Raw genomic sequence first — 21591 nt, forward strand, 5'->3', positions numbered from 1 at the left:
CTACGGCCATTTTCACGCACCAGTCCTCAAAAACGCGCCATTTGGCGCCGTAGGCGGAGCGGGTAGACCGCGGCCTGGCACTCTGGATCGTATCCATGACATTCTGCGGGAGTCCCGCTGCCATGAGATTTAGCCTCTCCCGGGCCAGGCCCACAGAGCCAGGCGTTCCGGATGAGGATGAAAAACTTCCCCGCGGACCTGCGGCAGGAGGTCCCTGCGTAAGGGCAGAGGCCACGGTTGGCTGTGCAGCATCTGAATGGTGTCCGCTAGCCAGTGTTTCTAGGGCCACCGAGGGGCTACGAGGATGAGAGAGTGTTTTCCCTTCTCGAACCCTGGTGAGGGTAGGGGCAATCAACTCCAACGGTGGGAACGCATACAGAAGTCGGCGCGGCCACTCGTGCGCTAGAGCGTCCACCCCCAGGGGGGCGCTCTGGTCCGTCAGAGAGTAGAACATCTGACACAGAGCGTTCTCCGCTGACGCAAAAAGATCGACCTCTGCTTGACCATAAATGCTCCACATCTGGGCTACCACCTGGCTGTGGAGCTTCCATTCCCTGTAACGCGGGTCACGTCTGGAGAGCAGCTCGGCTCCCCGGTTCATTATCCCCGGTACATGGATGGCCCGCAGCGACAGAAGTCGGGAGCTGCTCCAGATAATCAGTCTGTGTGCTAGCGTGTGCAACTGAAATGAGCGCAGCCCTCCTTGTCTGTTGATATACGCCACCACTGTGGTATTGTCGGTCCTGACTAAAACATGGCGCCCTTTCAGGAAGGGTAAGAAATGTTTCAGTGCAAGAGAGACCGCCAGGAGTTCCAAGCAGTTTATGTGAACTGATCGCATGTGGGAGCCCCACAGACCGTTCACCGTCCTGCCCTCGTGAGTGGTTCCCTAGCCTGTCAGCGAGGCATCTGTGGTGATCACCTGTCTTGTTTGCACGATTCCCATGACAACACCTGTGGTGAGGAAAGAGACATCCCTCCACTTGTGTAGGGCCAGAATGCACGTCACCGAAGCAAGCACCCGCCGGTGACCATGGCGGGCGGAGCTTAGATTGAGCGACGCCACCCACCGCTGAAAAGGACGCATGTGTAGGCGACCAAAAGGAATGACGGACAGAGCCGATACCATCAGCCCGAGGAGCCTGAGGAACAGTCTGAACGTTATCCACGCCCCCCTGCGGAACTGTGACAGACACGCCCGGAAGGCTGTCACTCTTCTCCGCTGAGAGTCGCGCTCTGAACTTGACTGAGTTCAGGGACAAGCCGATGAAAGTGATCGTTTGAACTGGTGTCAACACGCACTTCGGGAGACTGCGCTGCGAGCAGCCAGTCGTCTATATCCGTTGCCAGCCGAACGCCCATCTGTCTCATGGGTGCGACGGCGGCCTCCGTGCATTTCACAAACACCCGCGGACTCAGTGAGAGTCCGAAGGGGAGCACTAGAAACTCGTAAATCTTCCCTCGAAAGGAAAATCTGAGATACTTTCTGTGAGGGGAGTATATATGGACGTGAAAATATGCGTCTTTCAAATCTATGGAGACGAACCAGTCTCCTGAACGCACCAACCGTACCAGACCTGCGTGTGTTAGCATTCTGAATTTGTACTTCAAGTATTTGTTCAGTGCTCGCAGGTCTAGAATCGGACACAGGCCTTCACCCCGTTTTGGGACTAGGAATTATCTGGAGTAGAAACCGCTGTGAGCCTGCTCCGGTGGCACTAGCTGAATGGTGGCTTGCAGTGTTTTGATCTCTTCCTGCAAACTGCGTGCGTTTTGCCCCCTGGAAAGGGGAGGAGTGGATCCAAACTGGAGTCTGTAACCCTTGGTAACAGTGCTTATGACCCAGTCTGGCGCCCCGCAGTGTCGCCATTGGTGTGATTTGTCAGAGAGCGGGCCGAGCGGCTTCCGCGTTGAGACACTGGTGGGCGTGGCCAACGCGAGCTGCGCTGATGCAGGGCTCGCTGCTACCACGGTGCTGGGCTGCTGTGCCACTGGTGGAGCAACAGCTCTCTCCTGTGGCCTCATGTGCAGCCACGCAGCTCCCACCCGGCTTGCCGACATTCGTATGTGTTTTGTTTTGTCTTTTTTGTGTTGAGGCTGCGCCCTTGGCTCAGGGCCTGGTTGCGCGCCTCAGGGATTTTTTATTTGTGTTTGTTTTAAAAACCTTTTAAAACACTTTCTGGGACACAACTGTGGCTCCACTGAGCTCTCTGTGGGTCCCTCTTTTCTCCTTTTTAACTGGCTGTGAACTGTGAGGGCCACCAGGGCCCACGGCTCTGAGCGACAGGAGGCGTTGGCTGGGCTGCCGTTGTCACGCTGGGAGCAAACTGTTTCTTGGCCCAGGCCCCTCTGGCCTCAGCAGGCTTTCCGTGGCCCCGGTCACCTGGCTGAGGCTGGCGTTTCGGAGTGCGGTTAGCTGGTCTAGCTACCGCTTGAGCTAAGGAAAGACGCGGTGCAGCTGGGGTAGGAGAGGTACCTTCCTGGGCAGACACGGCTGCAGCGCTTCACCTTCCCGTTTCTTCTCTTCACAGCACCTTTGCATTGTGGCCACCGCTGGTCCAAATAGGCTCTTTGGGTCCACCGGCACATCGAGGAGTTGAGTCTTCTCCTTCTGAGAGAGACTAAATAAGTTCAGCCACCGGGCTCTTTCCTGGACCACCATGAGGGCCATGGCTCGCCCAGAGGCTTGGACTGCGGACCTGTGGAGACACAGACAAAGGTCTGTGACCACGCATAGCTCGTCCCACAGGTCTGGGGTTGGTGTGGCTGACATCTGTTCCTGCAGCTCTGCCTGGTAGGCTAGGAGCAGAGAAGATGCATTCAGGGCTTTCACCGATGCGTCAACGGCCTTGTAGCCCTTTTCGGTGAGAGTTGACTGGAAGCAGTCAGCTTTCGAGGGCAGGGCAGGGCCCGCGGAAGTCATGGTGGACTTCTGCGTCGGGTGCAGGTGGGATGCCAGCAGCGGTTCGACTGGAAGGATATGCGAGAATCCGTTCTCCATGTTGGCCCAGTCCAAAGCCGAGCCGGGGCTTTTGGCTGAAAAGGGGGTGCTCCAGGACCTGGTCGCTTCCTCCAAGCACTCAGGGAATGCTGGCAGCAGCTGTCTGCTGGAAGACTTGGCTTTAGGCAGTCTTTTTCCCTCATAGCGAGATGTGGTGGCGTCAGTGAGGGCTTCAGGCCACTTAATGCTCAGCTTTTCAGCTGCTCTTCTGCAGACATCATGCAGGTCCATCGCAGCGGTCGGGTTTGGGAAGCCGCCGCACGCGTCGCCCGCAGCCAGCGGCTTTGCAGCCGATGGCAGAACAAAAGGCTCGCTGTCCTCCTCGTCCTCCTCAGAGCCGAGGCTGATGGACTCGTCTCCGGAGTCGGGCACAGTGTCCACCGTGTCCTGGAACTCCGGGGGTGCGGCCTCCTGCTCCTCCATGCCGTCCGGCTCTTATAGCAGGAGGAAGTCCCGCCTCCTGAGAGCAGACGTCACCTTCTGTCTGCCAGTCAAGACTGGCGTAATGTAAAAGAGCTTCTGGGGGACAGCGCAGGGGGCGTGTCCCATAGTGAGATACCGAAACGAATGTTGAAAGAGAACCGGGTTCAGCCCGCCTTCCCGTTTTCCCGTGGGTGATTTTTTTTTAAACACCAAAACATTAGAACGATTGCAGGTGACACAGCGTCAGCAGGTGACACAGCGTCAGCAGGTGACACAGCGTCAGCAGGTGACACAGCGTCAGCAGGTGACACAGCGTCAGCAGGTGACACAGCGTCAGCAGGTGACACAGCGTCAGCAGGTGACACAGCGTCAGCAGGTGACACAGCGTCAGCAGGTGACACAGCGTCAGCAGGTGACACAGCGTCAGCAGGTGACACAGCGTCAGCAGGTGACACAGCGTCAGCAGGTGACACAGCGTCAGCAGGTGACACAGCGTCAGCAGGTGACACAGCACTCATGGCGGTTTCTACGGTTTGTCAAAACTGCTGCTGTGACCAAATGAATGAAACTGTCACTAAGCTTAAGGACGAACTAGTAAAACTCGCTGATGCACTCACCGAGAAAGAGACTCTCTTCTCCAGCGCCTATCAACTCGCTGCTAAGCAGACGCAGGTGATCACCCGTTTGACGGTCGCCCAGGACACGCTTCCGTGGGACGCCGAATGTGTGCGGCCTTCCTCCTGCTCCACTCCGAGAGACCATCCATCCTGGGCTGAGGTTGTTGTTCGGGGTGCAAGAAGACCCCAGACGAGGCCGACACCACCATCAACGCCTCCCCAGCTCACCCTCTTCAATCGGTTCACCGTTCTGGGAAACGAAGACGTGGTCGTGGCTGTAGCGGGCAGTGTACCAGGACAATTTCCCGCCCCATCGGCACGGTTGCCCAGCGGAGCGAAATGCTCTCCCACAGCTTCAAGTGGCAACCACACTGGGGGATCTGGTGCAGACAGCGCGGCCGCCGTTTCCTTCACCGGGGCCCAAGCGAGGAAGCGAACCCCGGAAGCGGCTCAGACCCGACGCCCGGCGCGCGGAGAAGCAGCTTCAAACAGGAGGATAAAACTCCTCCGGGACGCGGTGACTGAACGGTGCACCGGCCGCGATCCATCACAATCCGTGCGGTCCCGAAAACGCCCCCCCGCCACAGGAGCAGTCCCAAGAACAGCAGCAGAGGAGCGGGGTGGCTCTGCTGCCACACCTGTCAAGTCCCACAACCCCCCGCCTCTACCAATCTTCACCCCAACAACTTTGATCATCGGAGACTCCATCACGAGGAATATAAGATACTTTAATGCAGTCACCAGATGCTTTCCAGGAGCCAAAGTGATGGACATTCTTCAAAAGCTTCCAGACCTTCTGCCTTCCCTCCCATCCACCATTACCCGGATTATTGTCCACGTTGGGACTAATGACACCACACTGCAGCAGTCAGAGGTAACAAAACTGGATTTTCTGGACCTCTTTGTCTATTTAAAAAATACTGGGAAAACTGTTTTAATTTCTGGACCCATCCCCACACTCTCTAGAGGATCCTCTAGATTCAGCAGAATCCTCTCCCTGAACACCTGGCTGCAGTCCGCTTGTTGCAAATTCAGGTTTGGTTTTATTGATAATTTTAATCTCTTTTGGAATTGCCCCTCTTTTTAATCGACCTGACGGTCTTCACCCCAGCTCTCTCGGAGCCAATATTTTAACTGCTAATATCCAACACACTGTGCATTGTTTTAAAGAGGACTGACTAGTAACTCCCAATACTCCCTCAGAACCAACATCTGCAGTGCCACAGCTAAACTCTGTCCCCTCCCTCAGACCCCCCTGCCAGATATCCCACAAGCTATCACCAATTGCCATTGTATAATATTGTATTTTATTGCATTTGTTTTTGTTTTTATGTACAGCACCTTGAGCTGTCTTCTCGTCATGAAAGGTGCTATATAAATCAAATTAATTTAATTTAATTTTTCATAAATACTAAATCTCTTCAATTTTTTGACATGTAGAGAATTCTTTTCCTCCTATTCAAATTTTTTTTAAATCTGTTTAACTTGCCTGAGTAGTTCAATTGAAAATAATCCTGTTTTGCACAGCGTAACGCTTTTAAGATTGTAAGACTAGGCGCAAAAATCAGAATTTGTTGCAGGGAGCCCAAGATGTGTAAATGAAAACAAGACAGCGATGAAAGTAAAATGCAAGCAATTGTATTAACACAAAATAAAACATTTAAACAATATAAAAAAAAAAGTAACTTGGATATGGGTCTGCGTGCTATTATGTTTTTTTAAAAAGTGTATTGGTGATGATGTAGTAGAGTTTTGCTGCAGCTGAAAAGTCGTTATTGAAGGTGGATCAGGATCTCAGATCATGTAGTTGGGTAGCTCGCCATCAAGTTGCAGATCAAAGAATATACAAAAATAAAACCTGACCTAGAAAGGGTAAAAAAAAAAGAAATCAAGAATTGAACAAAAGCAAACCAGTCATTTCACTGGGTGTACTGAAATAAATCAGATTAGCCATCATCATTGTAGGAAACAAAAACAGGAGAAACATTCTTAGCAAAAATCAAACAGCTGTTTCAAATAGAATTCAAATTGTGTGTACACAAGTCAAACAATTCAATGAGTCAAGGTTTCCAAGTTTCAAATCTTAAATCAAAATGTACTTTAAAGTTACAAATTAACGTTGTCCCATCATTAATCCAAGTAGAATAATTATAAACAAATTAAACATTCAAATTTCAAATGTTGCGCAACATGGTTTTTCAAGCCATCATCTAATTGAAAAATAGTGGCCATTTTGGCATCATGGAAATAAAAGTAACTAAAACAGTTCAAAGTGTTCAATTAACAAAAGAAAGAAAGCGACTTAAACAAAAATGCTTTGGCTTTAATTCAGCCGACTAAATTAAGACAATTAAACAAGAACCATTAAATAAAACAAAGCCTCAAAGGTGAGCGCAGCGTTAGCTTAGCTGTGCGACTATGATAAAGCTTTTTTCTAATTGTTTTCGGTGTCGCGACTGCAAAGACTCACCGATGAGCAGGTCTCTTCGGGGTTAGTCAAATGGAAGCGTTGAGGTTTCCAAATTTGTTTCCGTTTGTTTGAAGAAAATTTTCAGGCATCCTGGTGTGGCCACAGCAACAGCTGAGAGCAGGAAGAAGGTAGTAGCAAGCAGGAAGTGCACCCACTGACCTGGAGCTTATATCCACATTGACCCTTTCACAATAAGGGCGGGGCCAGGTGTTCCCACTTAGTCTGATGGCAAGGGGTTACAACAAGAAATGTCATACACTGAAAAAAATCAATTTTAGGAGCATTTTAAGGTCACAAATATATTTCCCTTTAACCTTTTCTTATAAAGGCGGCTGACAGAGATGCTAATAAAATCTGAAGGCAACTTTACCGTCATCAGGCCAGTTTGTGATCATATCTTCATATGAATCAGTCCAACCTCTGCCAACTGCTATATTAAGATTGTACTTGATTGTGTCTTATTGATATCATAAAAGATGTTATCAATAAAAAGAACATAAAGATGACATAACTGTGCTGCTATAGATGACATCACAGCACAGTGATGTAATCAATGAGATGACATCTCTGTGCTGTGATGTGATATCATTGATGACATCACAGCACAGTGAAATGACATCACTGTGCTGTGATGTCATCTCAATGATGACATCCCTTTGCTGATGTGATGACATCAGATGTCATCATCCGATGTTGATATGATCAAATCTGATAAAAATTGGCATCAAATTTCATCAATTGACTGTGTCTGGGATGAGATGAAAAGTACTAAATAGGGGGAGGCACTTTGCTTAGTCAGGAATCCCTTTAGAGACTTTTGTGACTGTCTGCGACCCAAGGAAGTTTGTGACTACAAGAAAAGGACATTTTGTTGGGTTGCCTTTAGGTAATATTTTAAAGATGCCAGAGCGCACTAACAGTGATAAAGACAGCTCTGAACACTGTGATTTGACAAGTTGTGAGTCTACAATGTCAACAAATTTTGAAACGGAAGACTTTAATGAAATTTGTAAGTACGTCAATATATCAGAAAAAGATTTTTTAGCTTGGCCTGTTTCAGAGGTAATTGAGCTCTTCAAAAGGGCAGATGTTGATGGAAGTGGAGGTCTGGATATGGATGAATTCTCTGTGGCAATGCAAGAGGTTTTTCCACATGCTGGAAAACAGAATCTATGCTTACTACACATGAAAATTGACACAAACTGTGATGGAGTTGTTGATCTTGAAGAACTTTTGGAATTTTTTGTATTCCAACATGGAAACAGTCGGACTAAAACTGATCTTTGTCCTTTTCCTCTGTTTCCTGAGTTCATTTCTATTGGACTGAATAGACACATTGTAAAAATCCTGCCGGTTGCCTTGCCCAATAGGGATAATCCTAACACAACACTGCAGAAACTCAAAACGTACAACAGATGTCAATATGTTGCTTTGACTGAAAACGGGGTTCTGACATTCTTGACTGACGGTTTTGAGAATTCACACAGATGTTTCCTTAGAAACCAAAGAAAAAAAGAGATTCCTCATTCACATAACAAAAACCCATTGCATGTTTATGACATGATTTACATTAATGACCTTAATGAGATAGCTGTTTCCACATCTGAAGGGGAAGTGCTATTCTTTGATTACACGACGCTCTATCAAGGTTTTTCTCGCACAAAATACTGTATAATAAATGATGAGTGTCCAGTTACAGCTATGGAATACACACGTATTGGCGCTAAAGCCATGTTTTCGATGGCAGATGGAACAGGATCCTTGATCATTTGCATCAGTCAAGATGTTTTAAAAGGAGGCCTCTTCCAAAAAGAATTGCTTTGTGACATGGTTCTAAAAGACTATCAATGTGTGCGTGTGTCAACCCTGTTAAAACACAGGTCCTTTGAGTTTTATTCTTTCAAGATCTCTGTTTTTTCTGACATATTGAACAGTTTACAGTACATTCCTCTTCTAAATTCCTATATTGTCTGTGGACGTTCCGCTAAGTTCATGAGTGTTGTTGGTTGCAGAATTTCATCCTGTCTGAACTATACCAAGGCAAAAACTATGACATTTAAATGTGCCAGCCATTTAAAGCATTTCAACTGTGCCGGTTTCACACATTTAAGAGAGTTTTTGATTTCTGGTGGAGACGATGGTGTTTTGCGAATTTGGGTATTGGACAAAAAGTTCTGTCAGCATGAACTCAGAGCACACTGCAGTCCCATTGTCAGTGTCAAGTATAGTGTTTCCGTGAGAACCTTTTTCAGTGTTTCAACTGACAAAAATGTAAGAATCTGGAATGAGTTAGATTTGACCTGTTTGCAGAGTTTCTTTGTTGATTGTTTGAAAACTAAAACCATTTCTGCTGTGTGTTACGAGGAACACAACAATGAGCTTGTTTTGGCTGATAAAGAATTAGCAAGATGCCTTGGACAAGGAACAGATGTCTTCAAGCAAAGAATTCCAAGTCATGACCAGCCATTGTGGGATGTTATTTACAACAGTCAGTTCAAGCAGCTTGTCTCTCTATCTCTTGATGCTTGTATACGAGTATGGGATATTTTGACAGGAGAGTTTCTTTTGGAATTCAGTGCCTTATCAAATGTATTTATGAAGCCAGTTGCTATTATGTTTGATCCGACAAATCGCAAATTATTGGTACTTTCTAAAGATAAGGAAATAGCATACTGGAACTTTAACAACGGCAAAAAGATTGAAGTTCTCCCACTGAAAGTCCCAAATCATGTGACAGGCCTGATTCAAGAAAGGGATACGTTGTTCATTTCAGCACTGAACTGCAAAACCATCTTTGCGCTGGACTTACAGAATGGAAATCACAAATATTTGCAGCACCCTTTATTAAAAGACACTTGTGCCATGGAGCTCCATAAAGACACACTCATTACAATATCCAGTGATGGCAATGCGGTTGCATGGGATTTAGAAAACTACAGAGTTTGCTTCTACTTCCACATCTTTGACAGTCCTAAAGTACAACCAGCAGGGATTGAAAACCAAGGTACCATAATTGATAGGGAGCCGTTAATTGAAGACCTGCATGATCCAGAAAGTTTGGCTTTGAGTACAGGTTATAAAAGCATGGGTGGAGTTGTCTCTACTTCTCTAAAAACAAGGACAACTAACAGGAAGACAGACATATTACTTGTGTCACATGGTGGTTTTGTATTTGCCTGGTCAATTCAAAGACATGGAGGAGTGATAGCAAAATTTAGAGCAGTGACAAAGGACAGTGCAAAGATTACCTGCATGACAACTAATAAAACAGAAAAGATACTACTGACTGGTGACAGCACTGGAAGACTCTGTCTGTGGGACATTCAGGGATTTACTGATAGAACACAGAGTGAGTCTGTACAACATAAAACCCTTGAAGAGTGGCATACATCACTTTGTGCTCCTGCACTATTGAGATCTTGGCAAGGTAGTAACAATGGGATTGCGTGTGTTTTAGTTTGCCCTGACTCTGACAATATAATATCTGCAGGACAGGATCACAATGTCAAAATATGGACAATGCAGGGGGACTTTTTAGGCACCTTCATGAAGGACACATGGGATCTCAGTCTCTCAATGTTCCCTGAGAGCAAAGTCAGAAAAGAGTTGAAAAAGCAGGATGAAATTGACAGCAGTAGACGGAAATTGGAAACAAATGAAAAATTAAGAAAAGAAGAATTGAAAATAAAAAAAAGATTTGACGAAATAAATGACTCTATTGCTATACTAGAGCGCTTAAAAATGAGAATGGGTATTGACAATGATAAACCGAAAAAGAAGAAAGAAAAGAAGTCAGTACACTTGAAAGCACAGCCGCGGAAGCAGCCGATTAGAGGAACTGACACCAAGGAACCTACTGGATCAGTAAAATCCAAAACCAATTTTGCGAAAAATGATGAACTGCAAATGAGTCCTAAGAAAACAACCATGCAGTCACAACTTCCAATGGTTCTACATAAAGAAAAGTTAACAAAGACCAAACTTGTGCCACACCCACCTGATGCTCTGAGTACAAGATTAACAAGGACTAAAACTGGCTTTGTAAAATCGGAAGGGTGCCCAAAGGCCCTTGAGAAGACAACAAGGCCATCACTCATTCCAACTGTCTCAGTTAAGAAAAGTCTGATGGACACCAAACTTGTCCCACACCCACCTGATGCTCTGAGTACAAGATTAACAAGGACTAAAACTGGCTTTGTAAAATCGGAAGGGTGCCCAAAGGCCCTTGAGAAGACAACAAGGCCATCACTCATTCCAACTGTCTCAGTTAAGAAAAGTCTGATGGACACCAAACTTGTCCCACACCCACCTGTTGCTCCGAGTACAAGATTAACAAGAACTAAAACTGGCTTTGTAAAATCGGAAAGGACCCCAAACACTCTTGAGAAGACAACAAGGCCATCACTCATTCCAATTGTCTCAGAAAAGAAAAGGCTGGTAGAGTCCAAACTTGTCCCACACCCACCTGTTGCTCCAAGTACAAGATTAACAAGGACTAAAACTGGCTTTGTGAAATCAGAAGGGACCACAAAGACTCTTGAGAAGACAACAAGGCCATCACTCATTCCAACTGTCTCAGATAAGAAAAGGCTGGTAGAGTCCAAACTTGTCCCACACCCACCTATTGCTCCAAGTACAAGATTAACAAGGACTAAAACTGGCTTTGTAAAATCGGAAGGGACCCCAAAGACTCTTGAGAAGACAACAAGGCCATCACTCATTCCAACTGTCTCAGATAAGAAAAGGCTGGTAGAGACCAAACTTGTCTCACATCCACCTGATGCTCCAAGTACAAGATTATCAAGGACTAAAACTGGCCTTGTAAAAACTTGTGAGGTGCCAAAAACGTCAGTGAGGACAAACAGCCAAATGTACAGTCCAGCTGTCCTAGAAAAAGAGAAACTAAGAAAGACCAGGTTTGCAATACCCTCACCGTATTCACAAAGTCTTACACCAACAAGTATCAACATCAGGTTTTTAAGAAATGATCCAGTGCAAAGGAATCCGGAGAAGAAGACTAACCCGTTACGCCTACCTGTTATCCCTCAAAAAGAGCGGCAAACAGGGAGTAAAGTGGCACCAATTTCATCCTATTTAGCAAGATAGATCAAGGACAAAAAGTAGGATTGTCAAGATGGGTAAAGTGCAAAACAGTGTTGAGAAGATAACCTTTTCTTTCCACTGTCAAGACATTTTTTCTAGATCTTTTTGATGATATTGGAAATATATTAGGATTAAAAAAAAAGGTTTTGCTGCATGGGGAGGACTTAATGGGACTTAAGGGAACTTAGCTGTTTTGTTAGGATTTTTATTTTATTATTAGCATTAGTAGTAGGAACAGGAGCAGCATCAGTACTTGTAGTTGTAGTAGGACTAGATTTTTTAGATGATTTTGAAAATAAGTAGGCTTTTAAAAAGATTTTGAAAATGTTGCTGCATGGGAATGAGGAAACCTGTTATAATTAGAAAAGATATAAGCTATCTATGTTTGTTAGGATTTTATTTATTTTAATATCATCCATATCATTTTGGTAATGTGGAATTTTATAGATCTTTTAGATTACATTGGAGTTAAATAGGGATTGGTTTTAGGATGTTGTAGGATATTGGGACTGCATTAGTGTGTGTTGATTCTATTTTAAGAGGGAAATGTAAAAAAGGAAACTAAACTTATTTCTTTATCTGAAACAAATTGCATCTTGCGTAAAGTTTTTGGAATTTAGGCTGCATAGGGATGTAGTCTTTAGTATAACCTCATAGAAAGTAGGTACATGTTTGACTCCCAGCTGCATCCTTTCTTCAATAAGTTTAGGGTTTTATAGTGTAGTGGTCAGCACTTTGGACTCTGAATCCAGTGGCTTCAGTCCAAATCTCAGTAGAACCTTGAAACCCAATCTACTCTGATTTCTGATTAGTATTACTTGCTTCTCAACAGCACATCAAAGGAAGTCAGAATTAACGACTCAAATACAGTATATATTTGCCAAAGTATGCCACATTAACCGGTGACAAACTGTTTTATTCATAAATCTTTTGTTTTGGTCAGCATTTTGTTCGACTTTTTTTGACTGAAACCTGTAAAAAAATGTGTGTATTCTCCCTCTGAAGTATGAATGTAGGTTCACTACACTTCAACAGGGAAAAAAAAACTTTTTTTGCACAGTAAATTGTGGGTTTTTAGGGGTTCCCCCCATAGTGCCCAAACATGCACGTTAAACAGTAGAAAAACATTGAATTGCTATTAGGAAAGAAAATTTTCGTGCAACTCCCTTTTTTATGTTTGCGTTAGTTTTGGTGTTGGGGAGGTCTCTGGAGGGACAGTTTCTTCTGTGGGGGTTTGGCAGAGGCGGGACAGCGTGTCAGCCTTCCCCTTCTGAGGAACACAATCACACACTCCCTAACAAAAACACTGACTCAACCACACTCACTAACACTCACTCACTCACTCACTCACACACACACTCATTTACAAACACACTCACTCCCTCACACACCCAGACACACTGACTTACACACTCACTCACCCACACACTTATACTTACACTCACACACTCACTAACACACACACTTATTGACAAACACACTCACTCACTCACCCAATGACATACATACTGACTCACAATCATTCACTGACACAATCACTATACCACACTCACACAAACACTCAATCACTCACACACACTCACTAACACTCACTCACCAACACTCACTTACACTCACACACACACAAAGACACTCCCTAACACAAACATACACACACACACACTCAACCGTACTCACTCACACTTACACACATTCATTCACGCTCACACTTACACATACACACTCACACACACTCACACTCACTCACCCACACTTACTCACAAACACACTTATTGACAAACACACTCACTCACTCACCCAATGACATACATACTGACTCACAATCATTCACTGACACAATCACTATACCACACTCACACAAACACTCAATCACTCACACACACTCACTTACACTCACACACACACAAAGACACTCCCTAACACAAACATACACACACACACACTCAACCGTACTCACTCACACTTACACACATTCATTCACGCTCACACTTACACATACACACTCACACACACTCACACTCACTCACCCACACTTACTCACAAACACACTCATTGACAAACACACTCACTTACTCTCTAACTCACACACACTCACCCACACTCACTTACACACACACTCATTGACAAACACTCTCACTCACTGACACACTCCCTAACAAAAACACACACGGATACACATTCAACCACACTCACTAACACTCACTCACCCACACTCACTAACACACACACACTCATTGACAAACACACTCACCCACACTCACTAACACAAACACTCATTGACAAACACACTCACCCACACTCACTAACACAAACACTCATTGACAAACACACTCACCCACACTCACTAACACAAACACTCATTGACAAACACACTCACTCACTCACTTACTCAGTCACTCACCTACGCACATAGACACACTTGTTCTTAACCCTGGCGCTATCTTAGCCACTTTAACATTGGGAGTTGGGTCATCTAGACCAGTGTTTTTCAACCTTTTTTGAGCCACGGCACACTTTAACCTTGACAAAAATCCCGCGGCACACCAGCATCCCAAAAAGAAAAAAAAAAAAAGCAGAAACTCATAGTCTGTTTTGATCTACAGCGCCCCCCCCCCCCCCCCCCCGGCAATCTGACGTGCATTTTTGTGATAATTGTGGCAGAAAAAGCAGGAAGTTGCAGATGTTTTTCTAAAAGATGTAATAAAAGTTAAGTTACATACAAACTGTATGTTCGTTGTGTTTTCAAGACGCTGTCCCTTTAAGCCAATGCATCATGGGAGATGTAGTCTGAAAACTGCGACAAAACGGCAGAAAGACTCGCGTCTCTGAGCTTCATGGTTTTGTTCACTTGTTCCACGGTCTGATACCGGATTCTGTGGAAAGCTACACCGCTAAAGACGAGCTTTAGCTGGTGTTTTTGTCGGAACTGACTGAGTTATGAGCTAAATTGGAACAAGGAAGTGGAGACTTTAACCACTTCTGATTGGTCAGACTGATGACATGTGATTAAGCCTTCAAGAATGATTGGTGGAGTCGTGGAGACAGTAAAAGCTGCGGGACTTTTCCTTACACAGTTATAGCTGCAGCTATTTCGCGTTACCGTCATTCTTATCAAAATGTCTTTAATAGAATCAAATAAACACAACGAAAAAAGTATTTTATGATCGTTTATATTCCTAACTACTCAGTGTTTTATCAGGACCTGTTTGGATGAACAAAGAGCTGATTTCCTGGAGATGGGAAATGCTTTTAGATCAGTTAATGAGGGCAATTTTCCACGGCACACTTGACCATCTCTCACGGCACACTAGTGTGCCGCGGCACACTGGTTGAAAAACACTGATCTAGACCCACTAGACAGTGCTCTGAACCTTTTTTCTTCAATGATTTGTGATCTTCACTGGTGTCTATGGATTACATGAAATCTTTCCACCTATGCCAAGAATACCCTTATTGTGAAAAACCATAAGTGTTTTTATTTTGAAGGTGACTGAAGAACTGAACTGACTGCAAATGTTTGATCTTTTACTGTATATGAGGAAGCACGTTTCTGTCCTGCTTTCTGTTGGATAAATGCTGAGCTGAACCATTCAGCTAACTGAGACGGGCTTCCCTCATCCGTCCATAGGCATTCAGTATGCAACACCGGAGTCTACCATTCTGGGATTGCTCACGGGTGGGAGATGGGAGGCTTTACTGGCGAGCCCCCAGCTCTGCCACCATGACTTGGAGTTCTTCCAGAACATTCAAAGGTGGAGAAACGGATCAATGAATCAAGAAGGAAGTGAAAACGCAGCCTCCTGTAGTGTGGAAGTCCTTTTATTTGAAAAATAAAGAAAAGGTTTTACAAATCAATCAGAAGGGATTTAGGCTACTTGTGCATACACAAACACATAAAAGTACATTCAGGACAAAAACTGTAGTAGTAAAAGTAGCACAACAGGACAATCATGAACTGGGAAGTAGTTTTGGTACCGACGTGATTTTTGTTGGACTTTATAGTCATTTTCTATTCTTCAGTTCTTTTGTGTTTACGTGAATATATTTGAAAATAAAATGATCTGAAATCAAATTCCATTCAACAGTCATCACTGTTGCAGCTGCTCAAACTCACACAACCTGATCACTACAGAGGGAGTTGAGGGCCAATCATTCCAAGTGAAACACTGTCTGCTTTGAGTGTAAAACTTTGAAACTTTGGTGTTAAAAAAACTATTTTCACTGAGGAGAAATCGGGCGGGGCATCGCGTCAGAAACATAGAACAAAAGCCACCAAATGACAGACATCAACCTTCACGTCTGTGACGCTTGGAAGAACAGCTCAAAGACCCTCCATAACAAGCCAATGCTGCTAACAGGTTTCATACACTACTGCCCCCTTGTGGGGCAGAGTGAGCACATCATGTGGCCCTGTAGCTGGGATAGGCTCCAGCAACCCTGTGACCCTAAAGGGGATTGTTTCTCCACGTGAAAAACTGTGTGTTTTTATTCTCTAGTTCTCCTAGTGAATTGTTATGGACTGATGAACAGACAATCGTGTTACTCATATTCAATTCTACCAGCTTTGCTCATTTTAGTCGGTTTTCTTTCTTTAGATTTTTAGAAGAAGCACATGTAGAGTACGTGCCCCCAACTCACACTTTCAGCTGTGCTTTCCACATCTGACCAGCAGTCGTTCGGCTTCAATCCATTAGGTGAGGTCTTGGTCTTCTGGTTGAGCGGCTGCCTCTCGCTGTGCAGTTTCAGGGTTTGGGCATGACTGAGGCTTTTCTCAGATCTTCAGGAATGCAGCTGTCCAGCATGAGTCTTCATGTGCACGTTCAGATTAGGAACCACTGGGAATCTTTACCAGACTCTTTACAGGAAAATCTTTTGTGGCTCTCTGTGCTTCCTTTGACACACAATCACTTCCTGTCATGTGCGAGCCTCTCTTCCTAGGGCCACCTCTCCATCTTAAGCTGATGCTGATTCTTCATGCTGGCCTCCTTCTTCGTTGTCATCATCAGTTCCATGAGTCAGGATCTGCTGACTCTTTAGACCTGCTGCTCTGTTTTCCTCATAAACAACAGGCTCCATGAAGGCACCAGTCTCCTGCTCTTCATCCTGGAGGCTGCAGAGCTCCTCTTTAATCTGAGGAGGTTCTGGATTCTCCTGCTTCACCCTGGAGCTCCTCTCCTGGGTACCCGGATCATGTTGAGGGAGGACTGCACAGACACAGGGAGAAGAACAATGTCTTTAGAGAGGGCCGTCATGAGCAGGTCGACCACACGAGCAGAAGACATCTTCACAGAGAAGCAGGTAAAGCATCTGAATGAAAATCTGAAACTTTCAAGTCCCTCTCTGATCATCTTTAGATCTACGTTCTCAGCGGTCTTTTCATTCTGATGACGCCGCAAATAAACCTGTCATTTTCTAGGACCTAGTTTCTGCAGAGTGGCAGGAGTTCATTAGAAATTCACCTCTGAGTTGTGGGTGCAGAGTAAGCTTTCCCATCATCCCTTTGTCTGCACTCTTTCCTGCTGGCTTACAGCCCCTCAACCCCCCAACCTAACATTAGTGGTGCAGCGATATCGTAGCCATCCATCCGTCCAGTTCTGATCCAGATTCCAGCTCAGACCAGGAAAACAAAGACGTTCATGGATCTGTTGGTCTGCAGGAGGATGATCAGAAAGGGGCGGAGCTTGGAGACTGTGACCTGCTGATGGTAGTTTGTACATAACTATAATCAGCGTTTTTTCATCTGCTGATTCCCAACAATTTAAATGAAGAAATGCTCCTTAAAGCTTAATGCTCTTGATAAATGTTAAAAACACCGTTTTCATCGTAGTGGGCCGTTCATCAACTTCCATATCATTGCACTTGGTAAATCAGTGACCTCATATTCGCCGTTTACAGTAGCAAGCATGGTGTCTGAATCCAGAGTAGTGGATAGTGGAGCACTAAATCGTGGTTTAGTCGGTAAGGAGGAGGGAGGGAATTTGGACACAGCCCTTCTGACCATCCCTGCACACTGGTTGTTCACAGAGACTTCTGGGAAATTTCTAGGGCGTCACGTGTCAAAGTGAAATTGCAAACACACCACCCTCCTCTTCCACAGCACAGTTGCAGACACAGCAAGTCAATGATCAGGATGTGGTTCATGTAGTAAATAAACCCTAGAGACGATCACAGTGGCTGGCAAACCCAAGCCACAGCTGTGAACTGTGGAGAAACTGGTTCTACCAAAGTGGTGCTACCAAAGTGGTGCTACCAAACTGGTGCTACCAAAGTGGTGCTACCAAGACCGGATTGCTTTAAAGCCAACGACCAGAGAACCATTCTTCCAACTTCCTTCACCCTTTCATCCTTCTATTTCTCTCAGGATTGGTCCATACATGGTTGTGCTGAGCAGGGGGGATAGTGAGAGCTCGTTTCACGTGCAGCAGCGGCAGCAGCAGGATGTGTGTAGCCAAGTATTTCCTTTGTACACCTTAGCTCAGCCTTCACCTGAGGCCCCATCAGTTTCAGAGGAATCTCAATTGTCTCAGCCATCTACGTCTCAGTTTGAGGAGGTCTCATCTCCAGCTTAGAGGTGCCAATATCTCAGAGAAACCCCTCAACTCCCAAGTGCCAAAAAAATCAAAAAGAGACTTGCATTTGTAATGAAGACCAAATCTGACATGAAAAAGAAATATCATGGTTCTGTGAAGTCTTTGGAGGGGAAATTAAAATCAAGCAGTATGCAACAAGTGAAATACCTTAACCAGGACATAAAACGTTACAAAAAATTACTGCCAAGAAGAATGCTGCGATGTGTCTGTTGAGAGAAGAGATCCAAAGCAGAACCGACATGGAACAATTAGATACGTTGGGGAAACAGTTGTCTTATGAGAAGAAAAAGAGCTTGCAGTTAAAGGCAAACGGGTTGCTGAAACTTTTGTTCGTGGTGAAAGTGATGATTCCCAGGGTCTCACTGCAGTGGAAACTGTTAGATTACAGGGTCAACAAATCAGGGAGTTTGAAAATGAGAATCTTGTTCTGCAGGGAAAAAAATGGAGGCGCTGACAAAGAAACACCGAAAGAGAAGGTAAAATCTATCCATTTGGTCTCAGAATGGTAGTTTATGATCATATTTTGAAATGTGTGCCAACCAAAAGTGTCCCCATTCTGATTCAGAAATTTGCACAAAGTGAACCACGTTGATGGGATTGAGACTGTGAGGAATTTAATTGAAACTATCAAGACTTAAGTGGAGGTTTCTTTGGAAACAGTCTTGAAAAAGGATGTCGTTGGTGGGGAACTACAGGTTTTGTCAGTGCAGAAGCTCTAGGTGGAGCCAGCTGATAGGCCTCTCTTTGCCACCATGATGAGTGCATGTCTGGCACAGATAGTTGTAGTACTGGAAAGGCAGTATAGTCGTATCTCAGTCTGGACATTACTGAAGTAACAAAAACAGCGCGGTGTGAGTCGAAAGAAATGCTTCAAAATCAGGGACGAAATTATGCGCAGAATTGCTGTGAAGACCCAAAAAAAGGCTACTCATGATAGAAAAAAGCTGGAGAAAGCACTAAAGAATCAAAACATTGGATCTTTCCAAAGATTTTCCCCTTGTTGAAGAAGCTATTCTTCAAGCTGTAAGGGACATTCTATTAGGAAAGGTGGTGGATCATCTGATTTGCCATATTTGGTAGGATGAAGAAACCGAATCAAAAACTGTGTACAATGGTAAGATTCAAAACTAAAAAAGAAGGCTGGTGGAACATATGCGATTGGCTATTGGGGAGAAAACGAAACATCTGAGGACGCAGTGGATTTTGACATCTGTGTTCATGCAGCACTTGCTGCTGACTTTTTGGTTGAAGATTTAGTTTTGTCTTGAAAAAGTAAACATCACTCCGGTGTTAGCTGCTTGTTAGTTGGTACAAGGCTTCTTCAAATCCTGCCTGCGTCTAAACTCATCTACGAAACACGCCTACGATCTGACTCTTGCACCACACACAAATGTATGTTTGGTATCTACTTCTTAGTAATTTATTCATTATTTTTGCCTGTGTTTGGTGCAGTGTGATTCATGTATTATTCCTCTTGATTCCAGATTCTGTGCTCCTCACTGTACTTGATTTAGGTAAAGCTGAAGATTTGCAGAGCCCCCAAACATCTGTTGAGCTTTGAATACTGTCTCCATTCTATTCACAAGTCATGATTATTTTATCATATGGAAATAAATATAGATTTGACATACGATTTGTTATTTGTTTCTTGTAGTTGTTTTCAGTAGCGTTGTAATGATGCCTCCCTTTCTTGAATTGGACAAAGAATACGAAAGTTATGACACTTTGAACCCTTTCGTCCTGGTTTTGGGCCACAGAAATTGTACAACTTTGTTGTTTATTGGGGAAGAAAACTCGGACACAAAATGTGCACACTTAAAAGTGGCATAACCTTCTCATTCTTTGAGCTATCTGGATCATCTTTGTGTCATTGGAAATCTCTCTTTAAGCCCTTCAGGTAAATCCAGTTAAAATTGAAATTTTAGATACGTTCCTATCCTACGTATTGAAAGCTATAGACAGACCGGTAAGACACTTGACTTGTCGGTGACCCATCCATCATCACGGAGTCGGTCCCAGCAGCCTCCGATCACCTTCCGAGCCGCCGTAGACTAAAGCAGACATACCAACAGAGAACTGGCGGGACTGAGGTTTCCGCGTCAGCTCCTGCAGTCTGCGCTGGTCCTCCTCGTAATGGACGACGTTTTCTTCAAAACGGTCCGATATGTCCTGCGCGGCAGAGGACAGTCTGCTGCTGATGAGCTCTCTCAGAGACTGCAGGGACGCCATTGCTCCTCGCTGCTGAGCTAAACACTCCAAAGTCTGCCGTCCTCTTCTTTTTTTTGGTTTTTTTGTCCGCCGTCCTCTTCACAAACTAACGCTGCTGAGCGCGTCACTTTCGCATAGGCTTCTTCTGCTTCTCAGCAACGGCGGAGCCAAGAGCCTCACGCTCACCCCCGCCACCGTGTGGCCGAAAATGATTACTGCACTGGAAAAGCGTGTTCCACCGCAAACATAACAGTTATGGAGCGGTGTTTCTGGATCCAGACTGAATTATTTTATTATTGCATTACTATCCAGGTCTAATAGCCAACTCTAAATATAGAGAGAATTTTTTTTAATATAGAGTTATATTTAATCATAGTCATGATTTTTCTAATGAACATGAATGCATTAGATAACTGATCTGCATTTGCTGTTGATTTCTAAAATAGTATTTTTAAATAATATGTAGTTAATCCTTTTCATGTGAATTACTGATACTTCCGGATTTTTAATTCCGTCTGATAGAAGCTAGGAACAGGATAATGATAAATCATGTGTTCAAATAGTAACAGTAGAACAGGGTGGGATTATATAAATTCACCTTCTTCCACTCCCTTACAAGCAATCTTCATTTAACGTCTAATTACTCCAAGTTTGATGCGTCTTTGTATGAATGCATAACTGCCGATTATCTTGCTTTTGTGTACTATTCTTATTTGATTGCTTGAAAAAAAACCATTTCAAATTAAATAAAAAGACAATTTGTTCTTCACACCATCCCACTTTTTAATTAGGTCAAACATAGTGGAAGAGATAGATTTAGCATGAGAGTGAATGCACTCTTTGTCCTCTCATAATCTTCTTTTAATAATAGCATTAATCTTGTGTGTTCCCGACATCGTCAGTGTTTTCCCTTGGGTCCACTTGGGTCCCCGTCTCCTCTGCAGCAGGGCCGGCCGACCTCCTCCAGAGCTTCAGCCCTGATTGTTTCCAGCTTTCAACTTCTTTCTGGCTGTTGATTAGCAGTACTCCCATGTTTCCCCACTCTGAGTGGCTGAACACGCATGGTCCTTTATTCAACAGCAAGAAGTGTAGGGCCAGAGGAAACCAGACAGGGTGGATGTCCAAGACCAGGATTGAGGGGACCTGCTTTACAGGGCTCTACACGTCAATTCTCGCGTG

The 21591-nt window shown here is 44.6% G+C and overlaps 1 protein-coding gene and 1 pseudogene across 1 annotated transcript; both read right to left on the reverse strand.

The window, feature by feature from the left end:
- Positions 1-129: 129 nt before the first annotated feature.
- LOC111948410 (uncharacterized) lies at positions 130-2061 on the reverse strand (annotated as a pseudogene).
- Positions 2062-15417: 13356 nt separating this feature from the next.
- LOC101163429 (uncharacterized) lies at positions 15418-20634 on the reverse strand. Its single transcript, XM_004075950.5, has 2 exons — positions 20271-20634; positions 15418-16818 (listed from the first exon to the last, which is right to left on the reverse strand). The coding sequence occupies exons 1-2, from the start codon at positions 20431-20433 to the stop codon at positions 16568-16570; spliced, it is 414 nt and encodes a 137-aa protein (XP_004075998.1). The 5' UTR covers positions 20434-20634; the 3' UTR covers positions 15418-16567.
- Positions 20635-21591: the final 957 nt, after the last annotated feature.

The sequence above is a fragment of the Oryzias latipes genome, chromosome 13, assembly GCF_053564925.1.
Source record: "Oryzias latipes strain Hd-rR chromosome 13, Olatipes_Hd-rR_3.1".
NCBI classification, from domain to species: domain Eukaryota; kingdom Metazoa; phylum Chordata; class Actinopteri; order Beloniformes; family Adrianichthyidae; genus Oryzias; species Oryzias latipes.